Source organism: Rhinopithecus bieti, unplaced genomic scaffold, assembly GCF_001698545.2.
Source record: "Rhinopithecus bieti isolate Rb0 unplaced genomic scaffold, ASM169854v2 scaffold_13400, whole genome shotgun sequence".
Classification (NCBI taxonomy): Eukaryota; Metazoa; Chordata; class Mammalia; order Primates; family Cercopithecidae; genus Rhinopithecus; species Rhinopithecus bieti.
The window spans coordinates 2,660,805-2,678,263 of record NW_016807991.1 but is presented as its reverse complement, the minus strand read 5'-3'; the positions used below and the strand labels follow the sequence as shown (position 1 = coordinate 2,678,263).

Sequence of the window (17,459 nt, the reverse complement as noted above, 5' to 3'; positions counted from 1 at the left end):
GATCTCAGCTCACTGCAAGCTCCGCCTCCTGGGTTTACGCCATTCTCCTGCCTCAGCCTCCCGAGTAGCTGGGACTACAGGCGCCCACCACTTCGCCCGGCTAGTTTTTTGTATTTTTTAGTAGAGACGGCGTTTCACCGTGTTAGCCAGGATGGTCTCGATCTCCTGACCTCGTGATCCGCCCGTCTTGGCCTCCCAAAGTGCTGGGATTACAGGCTTGAGCCACCGCGCCCGGCCTAAGATTAATTCTTAAAATTAACCATCTCATGCAAATGTACAGTTATTTCCTAAATAACTGGCATTGTAACAGCTAGTTTCTCTTCACTTCCAATGCAGGACTTAAGCTTCTGTAGGGGACTTTGAAAATCAATAAAGCACCAACTGTATTTTATTTACAAGTGCTGGAAAGAGGAGTAAGAGAGGGCTAAGAGGTAAGGAGTAGGCCAGGCGCAGTGGCTCACACCTGTAATCCCAGGACTTTAGGCAGACAGATCACAAGGTCAGGAGCTCCAGACCAGCCTGACCAACATGCTGAAACCTCGTCTCTACTAAAAATACAAAAATTAGCCAGGCGTGGTGGCGCGTGCCTGTAATCCCAGCTACTTAGGAGGCTGAGGCAGAAGAATCACTTGAACCCGGGAGGCAGAAGATTGCAAAGAGCCGAGATTACGCCACTGCACTCAGCCTGGGCGACAGAGCGAGACTCCGTCTCAAAAAAACAAAACAACAACAAAAAAGGTAAGGAGTAATTATGGAGCCACTCCCGGGACATAATTTATGGATAACAACATTCTGTGGGGTCCTAAATGTTCAACTTCATCTTGGGCTCCACAGCCAATCAGCCAAAACTTGGGCTTGAAGCTGGACGTAGGGAAGAGAACCCTTAGAACTGCCACTTAGCCTCCGGGCACCTGTACTTTCAAGGGCTTTTCACCCTACCTCCCTCGGACAGGGCCCAGTTTAGAGCAGGCAATTACTCCAAATCAGCAAATATTGACCGTGCGCTGGGAAGGAAAGGCCCTGTTGTTCCCAGAGCTGTGGAAAATACAAACATGAACATAGTCCCTGACTCGATGGCATTTAAAATCTATCAGGAGAGATAAGGTAGGTACTCACAAAAATCACACAAGGAAGAATATGATTAAGGGCCACACAATGGAATTTACCTGTAGGAGAGAGACAGGGGCTACAGGAACACAGAAGAAAAATAGGCAGAGCAGAGAAAGGTTTTCCCACAGAGTTTTACTCAGAATCTAATAAAAAACTTACCAGGTCCCAGACACCGCCAAGAGACAGGGACACCCAGAAGCTAAGCCCTGAAGAATGTGAGGAAGGGCTGAGCAGGTGAAGGGAACAAGGAGAGGGACGTGTAAGGCAGAAAAGATGGTGTGAATCAAAGCCCTTCGAGCCCAAGTCCAGAGCAAGTGAAAAAAGAATTCAGTTTGCTAAGTATCAGCTGAGTTTGCAAAGGGAGGCTGCAGCTGCTGGCTGACACATTGGAAATGCTACAGGGGTGGGGCTGGGGGCATTATTCTAAAGGCTGGGGCCATTATTCTAAAGGTAACAGCCAGCCACTGAAGGCTGTTTTCAGCATGATGGGGGCATAGCCAGGGTTGTACTTTTAATAAATGAGTCTGGGAAAAATGCACAGGCAATCGGTTTGTTGGGGGGGGGGGCACATTCATCCCAGTTTAAAGGTCAAGGCCAAAGGTAAAGCCAAAATGGCCAGCTCTGAGAGATCGTTTCCAAAAAATAATCAAAGGGCTGGTTGGCAGGCAGAGGTGGGGGAAAAGGATGCTAAGCCCACACTACAAGTTCAAATCTAACAGGCATGTCATTACAGAAAACCAAGCCAGGGACCAATGTCACTCATTCTTCTTGATCCATCTTGCCCTAGAAATACTTGCCTGTACCCTGCCAGCTCCCAGAAGCCCACAGGCACTTGGGGCCAGGGTCAGGAAAGCGTCACAGCTCTCTGTCCCCAAGCCCCCACCTCCAATTTTCCCCTGACTTTGTGGTTGGTGACCAGCAGCTTCCTTCTGCACCTGACCCTTCAAGTCTTGTTTCTCCTGCCAACCCCCTCAATATAGAAACTTCCAGGGAATGAGAGAGGAACCTGTATCTGCCCCTTACCACATCCGGGTACCATGCTGCTGCCCAGCAGCCAGGCTGCTGCTTTTAGGAAGTTGCTGAGCAACTTAATAGCCTCAGAGGACACAACCTGGTCCCATCCTGAAAGACCTTATTTCTCTGGTACCCCCAGAAATGGAAGACCAGGTGGGAAGACAGAAATGCATGGACTCAGGTGAGAAAGCTGGGCCTTCTGGGCGTGGCTCTCATCTACTGCCTAGGACAAGGACCCTCAGAGAGTTAAAGAGAAGCTCAGAAGAGCACAGCTCCAGTCCTCTGATGTGGGAGTGCACATTCAGCCAATGCCACCTTTTTTTTTTTTTCTTTTTTGAGACAAAGTTTCACTCTTGTCGCCCAGCCTGGAGTGCAATGGCGGTGATCTCAGCTCACTGTAACCTCCAATTGCCAAATTCAAGCAATTCCCCTTCCTCAGCCTCCCAAGTAGCTGGGATTACAGGCGCCCGCCACCATACCCGGCTAATTTTTTGTATTTTTAATAAAGACAGGGTTTCACTATGTTGGCCAGGCTGGTCTCGAACTCCCAACCTAAGGTGATTTGCCTACTTCAGCCTCTCAAAGTGCTGGGATTACAGGTGTGAGCCACCGTGCCTGGCCCAATGCCACTTTTAAGATGGTGGCTAAGGGACTGACAAGATGGACTCAGTTCTGGTCAGAGGCTTTTCCTCAGGACCCTGGAGGAACCTTCTGCTTCCTGTGGGTCCCTAGATCCCGCACTAAGACTGAGCCTTCTGATCCCTGAACATTCAAATCATATCCGTGTCTCCCTTCCAGGACTGGAAGGTCTTTGAAGCTGGTGAACAAGAATTGTAGAATCCACTGCCACAGCGGGTGCTGTGCCTGAACACACTGGGCATTTGGAAGTCACCTCTGGATGGTCTCAGGTGCATTGATCCGTACCCAGAGCTGCCCCTTCCACTTTGGAGTTGCATCTTCTGCTTACAGATTCTCAGAGTGTACAATGAGTGGGGTAGGAGGGGAACCTCCTTCTGCCCTGAGTCTCCCCCACCCCACAGCTGAAGCCCAGCCCCAGCCTCAGATTATTTTCTGGACAAAAGGGCCTTTTGCTTCACTTCCCTGGAATCAGTTGTACAAATATTTTTAATCGCCTCTGAAATCGGCCTTTCCCCAGGCTCAGCCACCTGGCCCCCAGCTCTCCTCTGAATCAGTCCAGTCCAGTTGCTGAATCTCCCTCCTCCCTCCTTCTCTCTGCAGGGGGCGCAGAGGCCTGGTGGGCTCAGAGGCTGAGGCCCAAGCAGCCCTGACTGGTTTCCTCCAGCAACAAGTGGCTTCATCCAGCAACAGGGGAGACAGCCAGGCCTTCTCATTTCTCCAGAGCAAAACCCCCTTCCTCGCTCCGGCATCATCCACACACAAGCCTGAGACCCCCTCCACCCGCTCAACACTGACCCATGGCCAATGGCTGCCTTCAAGGGTGCTATGACCAGGGCACTCTCCAGGGAGGTTCACCCAGGTATACCACAGAGCACCTGCCTTCCTCCCATCCCACACACTGTACAGCCTATCGGGAAAGAGGATGGCCTCACTGACAGCCTTCCTACCTCCATTCCCATCCGTCTCTCCCAGTCCCTGGTTAGGTCCCATTGTCTCACCCCTCTATCCAGGGCGCTCAGGCGTTTACCCCATCAATAAGAAGGCGCACAGGAGAAGCCTGTGCCTGGAAGGAGTGGGCTCAGTGTGTAGGCTGGTGGGCGGGAGGGAGGGCAGGGGTTCCTCGAACCTCAGCCTAGACACCCCACCCTTATCCCCCTCTCCCTGCCCCGCACCAAGACCAGGCATTTGGGCCAAAATGCCCTGAGCACTCTGAGACTTGGAAATCGTCAAGGGTCTGCTCTGGAATGTCACTCTGGAATGCGCCCCGGCCCCCAAGGCACTCCCTCCCCTAGTCACAGTTGAAGGCACAGGGGTGGGGGGCCGGTGCTCCAGGAGCACAAAACCCTACTTCAACACAGTCTCCTCCCCTGGACTTTAGGATCTTGATCGTGGAGTTTGTAAGTGATTGGGTCTTCCTGGGTGTAACACTGCGGGCCTGAGGATGGAGGTGCAAAGGACGCTGGAAAAGCCAGCCGGGAGTGGGGGTTCGGGATCTAGGGACCAGGCTGCCAGAAGGAGAGGCGCTTTGATAGTCTGAATTTCCAAACTTCCCTCAGGGAGATTCTGAGCCCTCTCGTCCCTACTTGGGTCGACGGTACTGGGGTCTATACCTGCGCTCCCCGGGTGGCTGGAATGGGGAGCAAGGGAACCAGTCTCTCTCTCCCATTTTTAGGGCTACAGAAACCTGCCCTCCCCATCCACAGTAGCAGGCGGCGGAGAGGACGCCGATTCACAAGAGAGGGTGACCGCGGACTCCCACCGAGAGGCAGGCGGTGGAGGGGCTCCCATTGGGGACCCCGAGCGTGGAGTCCTTTCCCCTCCCTCCAGCCTGAGCCGCAGCGCCGGGCTCCCCCATCCCCAGTCCCCATCCCCAGCCCCAGCCTGCTCGGGTCTGAAAACTTTCAGCGACCGAGCGGAGTTGGTGCGGCGTCCCCGCCCGCAGGATGTCCCAGCCCCCGCCTCTGCACTCGCCCACTCCCCGCCTGCCCGACCCGACTCTTCCGGACGGCGGAGGGGGAGGGCGGAGCGGAAAGGCAGCAGCCCTTACCTGGGACTCGCCGCGGGCCCCGCTCCCGCACAGCTTTTGGGGCCAACTCCAGACCCAGGCGGGAGGCGGGCGGGGGTAGGAGGGATTCGGCGCGGGGCGCTGGGCCAGGCCCGGTCCTGGCTGGGATGGCGGGACCCGGGCCGGGACGCGGGGCCTGCCTCTCCCCGGGACCGAGGCTGAGCCGGGCGCTCTGGGTCGCTCGCTCTCCCGCGGGCCTGTCCCCAGGCAGGACTCCTTGCTGTCGGCGAGGGTGGGCTGGCGCCTGCATCACCGTTACATCACCTCCATTCAGGGCACTTATCGGGCGCCCGTCGCGCTCCAGGTACGTGCGCTCCGTTTACACAGGAACAAAGCCTGCCCGGGCCTCCCCGCCCCGACTCACCTCCAGGCTGGGCCGACTCGCACTTTCCGGCTAGGGAGGGAGATGGGAGTTTCTGGCCCTGCCGGCGTGTGGTTTGTTGCTGTTGACTGCCACGCCCCCGCATGCGGGCGCGCGCACACTCACGCGCACTCACTTTCTGGGCTCGGCCTTCTCCCGGGCAAGCGGTGTGGGGGTGCAGCCCTGCGCACCCCCCATCGCGTCTCCCAGAGAGCGCGCGTACGGACACGTGTGGGGCTACCCTGACGCGTCTCCGTGGGGGACACCTAGCCTTTGTCACCTTCGTCCTGGCCTTCCCATGAGACACACTTAGGGCACAGTTCGCTGGGAGCGGGCCAGAGCGAGGCGCACACTCAAGACACAGAGTCCGTCTTTTTGTCACGCTTTCTGCGCCCCCTCCCCTCCCCAGCTTGCACACGTGGACACACCGAGGTTCGCCTTTTGCACGCGCGGTCCTTCTCTGGGACCCCCCACCGGTCACAGAGCGTACGTGGGATCGTTACCAAGTGCTCCTCTCACGCATGGGCCGTGTCCAGAGCCACTCCGCACCGTGGGCAAAGGTCGCCCTGGGCCCGACTATCCCGCGCCCGGATTTCCTGCGACCGTTCCAGGTTCTGCCCAATTCGGAGCGCGCGCTCCCCTCCCCGCGTCCCCGTTCCCTGCTCCGACTTGTCCTAATTAGCCTTCACGGTTTTGTTCCCCGAGGTACAGTGTTTAGCGCGGGCCCCTCGGTCTCTGCGCTCCGGGACACGTCGGCTCTGACTCCGAGTCCGTCCCCTCCAGCAGCCTGGGGACCTTTCCAAGAGGTCAGGTTCCCACCAGCCCCACCCCCACTCCCTGTCCCGGGGTGGATCTGTGGGTTGCCACCCTTTCCCCTCCGGCCCCAGGAATCTGCTGAAGGTGGACCGCAGAAATTGGGAAGCGAATCCAGTTTGGGACTTCTCCAGCCCGGTAAACAAGAGGAGATTTTCCGGCCGCCTTCCCCTGGGGCTGCTGGCCTCGCGGTGGGTGGGGTGCGCCGTCCCAGGGACCGGCAGCGAGGCCTAGTTTGCCCGCGCCACAGGCCCTTAGGGGCCGAGGCGCACGGAGGAGGGAGACGTTGTTGGGTCTGGCCGGGGCCCTGGGGACGCGGAGGGAGGGCAGGGCGCCGAGTCTCGGGGTGCCGGTTCTCATGACGCCGAGTTGCCTGGGGGATCGCCAGCAGCGCGCCGGTCGGAGCCAGCTGGTGGCGGGGCAGGCGGGGCGGGCGGCCGGTGTTTGCTCAACCCCGAGCGCCTGCGAGGGGGAGGGGAGGTAGCTGGTCACGGGCTAGGGGGTAGCAAGGTGGAGGAGCGGGGGCAGGGAAAAAAGGGTGGATATCTCCCGGGCTGCTTGTTTGCGTGCCTGTCCCGGTCTAAGACAACTGGGAGTCTAAACTCTATGAATCACCCGGAGTTGCTGGAGCGATAAACCTCAGGCTGGTTCCTCCCCTCGCACACTGGCTTCTCTGACTCCAGGAGGGAGTGTTTGCTTAGCGGCTGGAGCTGGCAGTGAGGCCCTGGTTCTCTAGAACCCTGTATCCCTTCCTGGCCTTGCCTTCACGGGCTGGTCTGGGGTGGCGGAGACTGAATTGTTTCAAGTCTCTTCAAGAAGAGGGGCGCAGTGCTGCTGCTGATTTGTTCCTCACTCTTGGGCTCCCTCCCGTAGCTCCACCCCCCACCCTAAGATTCAGAGGCCCCCATGCCAGGGAGGCAAACGCTTGTAGGGCCCAAGCAGTTGGGTGCCCACGCTAGAAAGGCAAACGGCAGGTCAGACCTAAGCAAGGGGCATCCATGACTCTGGACTGGGACTAGTTCTCATGAACCAGGCGACTAGTACTGAACACAGTGTGCTGGGAGGGGCTGTTCATTAGCATATGTGAAAAACCAGATAAGAGCTAGAGGAAGGTGGAATGGAAATAGTCTCTGAGACTGCTTGTGACCTTAAGAAGCCAAAGATGAATTGTGCATCTGGCAGGTGTGTTTCAATTTATTTTCAAGCTTCGGGAATCTCTTTTCCCTACCTAGATTCTCCAAAAAGGCAACTCTTGGCCCCTCCCTCCCCACCCAGGCAGGGAAAAGACTGGGTCATGTGAGGCCTGGGCACCCCAGCAGCGGAGCCCTGTCTACCTCCTGCGCTGCATGGTAGATGGCAGTGGAAATGTAGGGAGGTTTCCTGAGAGCTATTTGCTCTTTTTGTGTTCACTCCATCTCACTTCTGGGGCAGGATCTGCCTTTAAAGGACAAACCAAGTCCTTTGGGGCGGATGACATGGGCTTCAGCCTTCAGGGTCCCTGTTGGCCTCTGCTCTAATTCCACGGGCCTGTGCTGGTCCAGAGTGGGGAGGCAAGAGTTGGAGAAGGCATGAGACCCCTCCACCATGAGTCAGACCCTGGTGGGGGCTGCTGGACACAGCAAGCCTGTGATGCTAGAAGGAAAGTTTCGTGGGAGGTGGCTTTGCTTTCCGAAAAACTCCAGCCACAGGGTCCTCTGTGCCCCCAAATGTCCCTCACCTTAATTTAATACTCCAGTAGGTGTAGAACCCATTGCGAACTCCGTTTTCACCAAAAAACTACACTCCAAGAAGTGTTCAAAGAGTGTTACTGTTCAAAGGATCTCAGGGCCCAGCACAGTGACTCATGCCTGCCTGTAAACCCTGCATTTTGGGAGTCCTAGGTGAGAGGATGGCTTGAGCCCAGGAGTTGGAGACCAGCCTGGGCAACAAAGACTTCATCTCTATTGAAACAAACAAACAAAAAAGAAAATGATATGGGGTCTCACTGTGTTGCTCAGGCTGATCTTGAACTCTTGAGCTCAAGCGATCTTTCTGCCTCAGCCTCCCAAAGTGCTGGGATTACAGGTATGAGCCACTGTGCTCAGCCTATTTAATTTTTTTTTTTAATATATGAAATAAAAGGAAGAAAAGATTCTGGATTGCAGAGAAGCATGTCTGTGTCTACCACCCAACTACCTCCACCCCCACCTGAGTTGGGTTCCTACTGGCAGAGTGAGAAACCACCTTTGTTCATTAGAAAGCTTCCTTCAGAGATGTCTGAGGTCTTGACAAGGCCCAGGGGTGAGAACACCTGTGCCACCTGCCGGCTGTGTGACTTGGGTGAGTGGTCTTATCTCTCTGAGCCCTGCTTTCCTCAACTGTAAAACTGGATGATATCACCCCCAGAATGAAGCTGTGTCTGGAATGTTCCTCACACAAGCCTGGTGCTCACAGGGAGCCAGCGATCAGCCTCCGCTTTCCTGGTGTGATTGTCATTCCCTCTAAGCCTTGACAGGTCTACCAGTTTTTATTTATAATTTAAATTTAAATTAATTAATTAATTATTTTTGAAACAGGATCTCACTCTGTCACCCCGGCTGGAGTGCAGTGGTGCGATCTCGGCTCCGGGCAGCCTCAACTTCCCAGGCCCAAGTAACCCTCCTGCCTCAGCCTCTCGAGTAGCTGGGACTATAGGAGTGCATCGTCATACATGGCTAATTTTTGTATTTTTTGTAGAGATGGGGTCTTGCTATGTTGCCCGGGCTGGTCTGGAACTCCTGGGCTCAAGCAATCCTCCCTCCCTCACCTCCCAAAGTGCTGGGATTACAGGCAGGAGCCACCGCGCCTGGCCTAATGGTTTTTAACCCCAACTCTTGCAGAAACTGGCATTCTTTCAGTTCTGTTTCACCGTGATTGGAATAGCTTTGCCATGCCATGCTCTGAGGCTTCACCTGTGATGTTCCTTCCACCTCGAACATTTTATGCCTCTCACCCTCCTTTTTCTGTGTGAATAAAAGTTTTTAAAAATCTCCCCTGCCCCAAAGCTCAGCTCCAGTGTTCCTTCCTTTGCGAAGCAATCCACACCTTCCCACGAAAGACCCATTGTGAGTTGCCCTTTTTACCCACAGCCTGTTACGCATTCATTTATTTATCATTTATCCTAGTGTATCATAATTAGCCTTCTAAATTGGTTTTTTCTCCAATTACACTGTGCCCTTCTAGAGAGCCAGGGACACGTCTCACTCATCTTGTTTTCCCTGGCATCTGGCACTCAGACGGGTGTGGGTAAACGTTTTCAGTAAATGCTTGTGGAATATCCGTTAAGCTGGCCACGGCTGATCTTCCCCTCACACCAGCAGCCTTGCAAACAGCACCACCCCTACCCTGCCTCCCGTACCCCACTTTCTGGGAAGCAGGTAAGCCCCAGTGCCTACTGGAGAAGTCGCCTCCCCTGGGGCTGCAATGCCCTGGATCAGAGGTGAGGGTAGGAGGCTCTGGCACCCCGGCTTGGGGCATGGAGAGGCCTACCCAGAGAGAGCCAAAGGTCAGTTGTGTTGTTTTGAGGGACTTCCCAGTTTGCCTGGGCAGCAGGAATTCTGGATTGCAGTCTCAGACTGCAGAATCTCCAACAGGAACCATTTCCTCCTCCACAGAGTAGAAGGTCTGCTCCCTCTGCCTGGGGAGTGGAGGGCCCCAGGTCTTACAGCCAGGCCCCAGTCGGGGAGGAATAGTCCCTCACGGAGCTGAGGGTGGGGCTCCTGCTTCCTGACAAGTTGGGGCCTGGAATCCTGTGCTAGGTGGCTGGGTGCCCTGCAACCCACAGCCGGCCGCTGGTAAACAGTTAGCGTTTCACCTCTCCTTGCTCCCAGGCTCATATTAACTGGTTACTGCCCCGACTGCCGTGTCTGGCCAAATCTCTTTTTCTCGTAGGCTCATAGGACTTTCTGTGTGGAGCAGCGGGAACTGCCCAGTTTTTTGAAAGGACTCTGGTCCCATCGTGGCCCATTAAGAAGCAGAAAACCAGGGCCAGGGAGCAGGCGAGTGAAACAGTCATTCGCCACAACCGGCTGCCCATGGGTGATCGCTCTGGAAGTGTACCCGGAAGCAGGCCTTGGGCAGAGGCCACCGGAATGTCACCTGATGCTGAGCCCTCCCCCATGGCTGCAAAATCTGCTCCTCCCTCATCCCCCTCCCTGCCCAGGGCTCAGTAGCCACTGACCAACTCCCTGTGGAAGGAGAGAACGGGATCTCCTGAGCTGCTTTGATCCGGTCAGCCTCCACCCTCAGACTGAGCAAATCCTGAGAACCAGACCTCAAGGCCAAGGGTCCAGGGATCCAGGCCACTCAGTCTGCCCACCTCTATTAAAATCAAAATGGAAACGTGTAGCCAGCCCTGCCATTTGTTCCCCTGCCTTCAGGAAGCATCTCACCCCAATCTGTGAGCGGTTCAGGGGAAGCATTCCTTCTACCTTGCTGCAGTGGCTATGCCAGCCCCCAGACTGACGGCCTCTGGTGGCAGTCTTCCTCCAGTCACACTGAAAATCCCCATCCGGGGCAGGACCTTCACTGACTTCACCCCAACACCTTCACTGGCTCCTGGTGCCTTTATGTGAAAGTCCAGGCTCCCTTGCCCGGCATTCAAGGCCTCTGCAACCTGTAGGTACCCTAACCTTGGCTCCAGCCTCCTCTCCTTCCTGTTCCCCCACGGGAAATTGTCACTCCAGCCTGAGAAGCCTGCTCCGAGTCTGCCTCGCCCCCGCACTTGCCTTCCTGTGACTTCGCTCACATGTCCCGTATTCTCAATCCAGGATGCCGGCTCCTCCTCTTGGCCTCTTGATTCCATCCCGCTTTAAAGCCCTTGGCTCCTCCCAGAAGTTTTTGCTGGTGCCCGCCACCCCATAGTCCTCTTCCTCCCTCTGCTCTCCTGGGATCCCACCACTGGCGTGCATTTGCTACTCTTAACATGGCTCTGCCGTTTTTTTTTTTTTTTTTTTGAGATGGAGTCTTACTCTGTTGCCCAGGCTAGAGTACAGTGGTTTGATCTTGGCTCACTGCAATCACTGCCTCCTGGGTTCAGGTGATTATCCTGCCTCAGCCTCCCAAGTTGCTGGGATTACAGGCGCCCGCCACCATACCCAGCTAATATTTATTTATTTATTTATTTTTGTATTTTTAGTAGAGACAGGGTTTCATTATGTTGGTCAGGCTGGTCTCGAACTCCTCACCTCTGGTGATCTGCCCACGTTGGCCTCCCGAAGTGCTGGAATTACAGGCATGAGCCACCGTGCCCAGTCCCGTGTATCTTATAAACAGAGATCTTGCCTCCCTGGCTCATGATAGTCTGTAGGGAATGGACTCTGGATTTCATGCCTCTCCATGAAATCCCTAGCATAGTGCTTTATACATCCAAAAAATGAGCACCACATAGCTGTGGGTTGATTGGATTGATTGGCCAAGAGCTGAGAGGGGCTGTTAGCCTTCTGTAAGGGGAAAGGAGGGCTCAGGGTCTAGACTTTGCTTTGCTGCTGACGAGAACCCAGTACTCAGATCCTGGGCTTCCTGTGGCTCCCAGAATTCCAGGCAGAGAAGTTCAGAGAAATGCTGGCTAGTTGGATAATACAATAGCCATAATAGCTTACCTCTGTATAGTGCTGTACAATTTCAAGCACCTTTTATATATATTTGATGCTTACAACCCTATAAGCCACCATAAGGCAGATGTTATTGTCTCCATCTTATATATTTAAAGACTGAGGTTCATAGAGGCTCAGTGGCTAGCTGTGGACTAGAACTATCTTCCTTTAGCCCACTGGACTTGCACCTCTGTATCGTGTGCTCCCCAGTACACTTCTCTTATCTCTTATATAGCCCTGACATTTTCTACCTTATTGATGCTTATTTCTGTCATGCGTTATGTCCCCAACCAAGGTATAAGCTCTTGGGAAGGGAAGATGTGTGCTTGACACATCTTTGTGTTACCCTTGGGCTCTGCCTCAGTTAATACTTGCAAGGGAATAAATGAATGAAGGAGGACACTGGAAAACACATAACTGTTGTCAAGCCAGAAACGGGCTTGGCCACCCTCCCTTCTCCCAACAATCCCTTCACCTTCAGAAGCCAGCCTCAAGACCGTGCTGCACGGAGCAATTGCCTGGCCTGAGGCAGGGCTGTGTCTCCCTGCCCGCCCGTCTTCATTTCCCATCCCTGTTCTGCTGGTGGCCACTGGCGTCCTAAGGTCACATCTGCCTGGCACACACTGCAGCCTCCCCTGCCTGCAGGACCATTCAGCCCTTTAACACCTTCTCCAGCCACTGCCACCAAAGACTTCAGGAGACCCACTCACTGATGCCACCCTCTTAGCTGGGATTTGAGGCCATCCCAGACTCAGCTGGATCCAGCTGGGGCCCCAGGTAATGGTGGGAGAGCCGCAGGGGAGCCAGACATGACCCCACTCACCAGAGATGGCGCTTCCAGCAGGGCAGGGCAGGGCCAGCCAGCTGGCTTTTGGGCGGTGTCCAGTCCCAGCTGTCCCCGGCAGTGCTTGGGGCTTGACTCAGCCCTAGGCTGCCAGGAACCTAGCCGCACTATTCTGGGAGTGTGGTGGAGCCCCAGAAGGCTTGGCAGAGGCTGAAATTTCAGCCCTTTGGTTTCCACGCCGTTCTCCCCTCTGATGATACGGCAGAGTTCAATCATTATGCAAAATTCAGAACCACTGATGGTGCGTTTGAGGGTCTTAATAGCAGCTGTGGTTATGCTAAAGTGGGACCTGGGTCTATACTTCAACCCTCGGATGCAACAGCCTTCATTCTTGCTGTCACTCACATGGCCTTTTGGCATTTTCCTTTAGTTTTATAATTAGTCCTCATGCCCACCCTGGTACATTAACCCATTCACAGGCATGAAACAATCCCTCCCAGTTAAACCCAGTGACCAGTTGCCTCTGAGGGTCTTTTTTCCTATTAAAAAAAATTTTTTTTTTAACCGCTAGACTATGTGGGATCTCTTTTTTTAATTGAGACTGGATGATTCTGCAGTGTAAGCAATAAAAGAAAGTTGAGTTTAGAGGACAAATGATTCGAGGTGTAATCCATCTCAACTTCCAGCAAAGCAAAGTGCCCCAGGCTTGGCCTCTGAGAAGCCCTCCCCGCCCCCATCCAGACAATGGGACTGACTTCGTTATCCTCTTGGGGAAGCTGGAGGCCAGGGTGGGAGGATGGGAGGAGCCTACCAAGGTGGTGAGGGACATAAAGCTTAAGCCTGGGTTTTTGTTTGTTTTGAGACGGAGTCTTGCTCTGTCACCCAGGCTGGAGTGCAGTGGTGTGATCTCAGCTCACTGCAACCTCCGCCTCCTGGGCTCAAGCGAGTCTCCTGCCTCAGCCTCCCGAGTAGCTGGAATTACAGGTGCCTGCCACCATGCCCAGCTAATTTTTGTATTTTTAGTAGAGATGGGGGTTTCACCATATTGGCTAGGCTGGTCTCGAACTCCTGACCTCAGGTGATCCACCCACCTTTGCCTCCCAAAGTGCTGGGATTACAGGTGTGAGCCACTGTGCCCGGCCTTAAGCCTGGGTTTTGACTTCCCCGCATGGAATCACAGTTTTAGAGCTAGAGGGGCAGCAGAGGAGTCCAAAGAGCACAGAACTTGCCTATCTATAAAATGGGGCAGTGGGTTGGGCATGGTGGCTCACGCCTGTAATTCCTGTAATCCTAGCACTTTGGGAGGCTGAGGTGGGTGGGTTGCTTGAGGTCAGGAGTTCAAGACCAGCCTGACCAACATGGTGAAACCCTGTCTCTACTAGAAATACAAAAAAATTAGCTGGGCGTGGTGTTGGGTGCCTGTAATTCTAGCTATTCCGGAGGCTGAGGCAGAAGAATCGCTTGAACCTGGGAGGTGGAGGTTGCAGTGAGCCAAGATTGTGCCACTGCACTCCACCCTGGGTGACAGAGCAAGACTCCGTATCAAAAAAAAAAACAAAAAACAAAAACAAAGGTGGGGCAATGACCCCTGCCTCTGGGACTTGCTGTGGAGCTTAAATGAAACCGCAGATCCCAGAGCCCCTGGTAGCGGAGCTCAATGATTGGGTGCTGCTAGCTCTGGGCTCATTATCCTCTGCTCCGCAATTCTGTGGTGGGGAAAGCAGCTGGCAAAAATGGTGATGAAGCCGGCCCCTTGACTTCCTCCAGCGTCAGTGCTCAGCTTCAGAACCGGTTACATTGATTGTTTAGACAGCAGATTCCTGGGCCCCTTTCTGGACCATTGAATCTGAATCTAGCTGACGAGCCTCCAAGCCTGTTTCACATCCCCATCCCCCAAATGTGGTTAGTGATTGATACAGTTTGGCTGTGTCCCCACCCAAATCTCACCTTGAATTCCCAAGTGTTGCTGGAGGGAACTGGAGGGAGGTAATTGAATCATAGGGGCAGGTTTTTGCCGTGCTGTTCTCATGATAGTGAATAAGTCTCATGAGATCTGATGGCTCTATAAGGCAGAGTTTCCCTGCACAAGCTCTCTTTCTTTGCCTGTTGCCATCCATGTAAGGTGTGACTTGCTTCTCCTTGCCTTCCACCATGATCATGAGGTCTCCCCAGCCCAGTGGAACTGTAAGTCCATTAAACCTCTTTCTTTTGTAAATTGCCCAGTCTCGGATATGTCTTTATCAGCAGTGTGAAAACAGACTAATGCGGTGATGCACACTGGCCTTGGGAATGAGGGAGGCAAGTTTAAGAATTCTGGATGTTAACTATGAGGAATGAAAGGAGAAACAGCCACAATACAAACAGTGTGGATGCCCCATGAAGAATAATTCAGGTCAGCTGCTGCTTGGAGAAAGCGGGATCAGCATAGGGTAGGGCCAAGGTGAGGTGGCCCAGAGGGGTCCACAACGAAACCTAGAAAATTAGAGCCTTGGCCGGCTGCGGTGGCTCACGCCTGTAATCCCAGCACTTTGGGAGTCCGAGGAGGGCGGATCACCTGAGGTCAGGAGTTCGAGACCAGCCTGACCAACCTGGAAAAATCCCATCTCTACTAAAAATACAAAATTAGCCAGGCATGGTGGTGCATGCCTGTAATCCCAGCTACTCAGGAGGCTGAGGCAGGAGAATCACTTGAACCTGGGAGGTGGAGGTCACGGTGCACTGAGGTCGAACCATTGCACTGCAGCCTGGGCAACACAGCGAAACTCCGTCTAAAAAAAAAAAAAAAAAATTAGAGCCTTGGCCAGGCGTGGTGGCTCAGGCTTATAATCCCAGAACTTTGGGACGCTAAGGCAGGTGGATTGCTTGAGGCCAGGAGTTCAAGACCAGCCTGGTCAACATGGTGAAACCCCATCTCTACTAAGAATATAAAAATTAGCTGGGCGTAGTGGCAGGTGACTGTAATCCCAGCTACTCAGGAGGCTGAGGCAGGAGAATCGCTTGAATCCAGGAGGCAGAGGTGACAGTGAGCTGAGATCATACCACTGCACTCCAGCCTGGGTGAGTGAGTGGGACTCCATCTAAAAAAAAAAGAAAAGAAAACGAGAGTCTTACATTTCTTTTTCCCTATTCTTCCGTGTTTTTTGCCCTACCTCTGTTGAAAGATAATTAAAGGATTAGGCATCTCCTCCTTTCTTGTGCCCTCTTTCCCCCTTCCCCAAATACTTCCCATGCCTGTCTGAAGTCATCCCCATGAGGTCATGGTTCCTGGGAGTTATAGGTTCCCCTCCTTTGCAATCTCCTGTGAGCTTTATTAAGATCATAACCTGGCCCAGTGCGGTGGCTCATGCCTATAATCCCAGCACTTTGGGAGGCCAAGGCAGGAGGATTGCTTGAGCTCAGGAGTTTGAGAATAGACTTGGTGACATAGCAAGACCCTGCTTCTAAAAAAAATACAAAAATAAGCTGGATATAGTGGTGCATGCCTGTGTTTCCAACCACTTGGGAGACTGAGAGGGGAGGATTGCCTGAGCCCAGGAGGTCAAGGTTGCAATGAGCCGAGATCCTGCCACTGCACTCCAGCCTGGGTGACAGAGCGAGACCTTGTCTCAGAAAAACAAAAAATGAATGAATTTTAAGAAGACTATTACCCACTGTATAAAACACCCTTAATATAAGTAACTCCACCCTAGACAAACATTTCATTTTATATTTCATAGAGTACTTTCCCAACGAGAATGAGATGTTTTGCTTGGCCAGGTGCCGTGTCTCATGCCTGTAATTCCAGCACCTTGGGAGGCCTCAGAGGATGGATTGCTTGAGCCCGGGAGTTTAAGACCAGCCTGGGCAACATGGCGAAACCCCACCTCTACCAAAAATACAAAAATTAGCTGGGTGTGATGGCGTGCGCCTGTAGTCCCAGCTACTCAGCAGGCTGACGCAGGAGGATTGCTTTAGCGTAGGTAGGAGGCAGAGGTTGCAATGAACCAAGATCGCGCCACTGCTCTCCAGCCTGGGCAACAGAGACCCTGTCCCCTAACACCCAGAAAAGTTTTGCTTAATAAATCAGCAAACAAAGGCTGCATCCAACCAGATAAGGATGGACAAACAAGCACACTCTCACCATTACTTCTCACCAAAGGATTCTGTAACCATTAAAGGAGCAGGCCTTCGGCTGGGCGCGGTGGTTCACGCCTGTAATCCCAGCACTTTGGGAGGCTGAGGCGGGTGGATCACCTGAGGTCAGGAGTTCGACACCAGCCTGACCAACATGGAGAAACCCTGTCTCGACTAAATATACAAAAACTAGCTGGATGTGGTAGTGCATGCCTGTAATCCCAGCTCCTCGGGAGGCTGAGGCAGGAGAATCGCTTGAACTCGGGAGGTGGAGGTTGCAGTGAGCCGAGATCGCGCCATTGTACTCCAGCCTGGGCAACAAGAGGGAAACCTCCATCACAAAAAAAAAAAGAGCAGACCTTCTAATGGTTCTAGCACAGCCTTGCACTGCCTCATAATAAGAACCCAGTCTCTGCCTTCGAAGGCTCTACCACATCAAAGACTCTTCCTTGAAAGACTGAAGAGCAGGGCCCAGACCAGGACTCCTTTTGTCTTCTTTGCTCCTGCTGGACTGGTTTGTTAACTCTTTCTCCTATCTCTCTCCTCTGGATGTTAAATGCTACTTTGTTGTGGAATGGTTAACGTATAACATGTATATATTGCTTAAGTGTATTATTACGTATGGTTTGCAGTATTGATAGACCATGGAGTGGCTTGAGCCTATGTGCAGCTCTGAGTACAGGTGAACAGGAAGTACTAAGGAGAACTGAACAGGAAGTACTAAGGAGAACTGAACAGGAAGTACTAAGGAGAATTGCCTCCTTGGGAACTCCATGTAGCCCATGGCTTTTGTGATTGAAATGGCATCAGTAAAAGCCTGATATTGTGGAAAGACATAAACCCGTGTGTACTTGGTTATCTCTAACCTTGCACTGTTCTTGACACTCACCCAAACCTGTCTATCAGAATTTATATATATATATATATATACTCCCCCCCCCCAACCAA

The 17,459-nt window shown here is 53.4% G+C and overlaps 2 protein-coding genes across 18 annotated transcripts in view; one reads left to right on the top strand and one right to left on the bottom strand.

The window, feature by feature from the left end:
• The window catches only part of GPRC5C (G protein-coupled receptor class C group 5 member C), a 23,480-nt gene extending 15,576 nt beyond the window's left edge, over positions 1-7,904 (bottom strand). For 3 of the 6 annotated variants that reach the window (XM_017884849.1, XM_017884850.1, XM_017884851.1), the window contains exon 1: positions 4,811-5,599. In XM_017884849.1, coding sequence (XP_017740338.1) covers positions 4,811-5,078 — 268 coding nt within the window. In that variant the 5' untranslated portion in view covers positions 5,079-5,599. Of the gene's footprint in view, positions 1-4,810 lie in introns of all 6 variants that reach the window. The other 3 variants (XM_017884853.1, XM_017884854.1, XM_017884852.1) reach the window with 3 other exon arrangements.
• The window catches only part of BTBD17 (BTB domain containing 17), an 81,582-nt gene continuing 67,284 nt past the window's right edge, over positions 3,162-17,459 (top strand). For 5 of the 12 annotated variants that reach the window (XM_017884827.1, XM_017884841.1, XM_017884839.1 and 2 more), the window contains exon 1: positions 6,058-6,140. The gene's annotated coding sequence lies outside the window, so the exon portion shown is untranslated. Of the gene's footprint in view, positions 4,161-4,435; positions 4,505-5,035; positions 5,133-5,598; positions 5,996-6,054; positions 6,141-8,123; positions 8,322-8,860; positions 10,957-17,459 lie in introns of those variants that run through there. The other 7 variants (XR_001887800.1, XR_001887799.1, XM_017884828.1 and 4 more) reach the window with 7 other exon arrangements.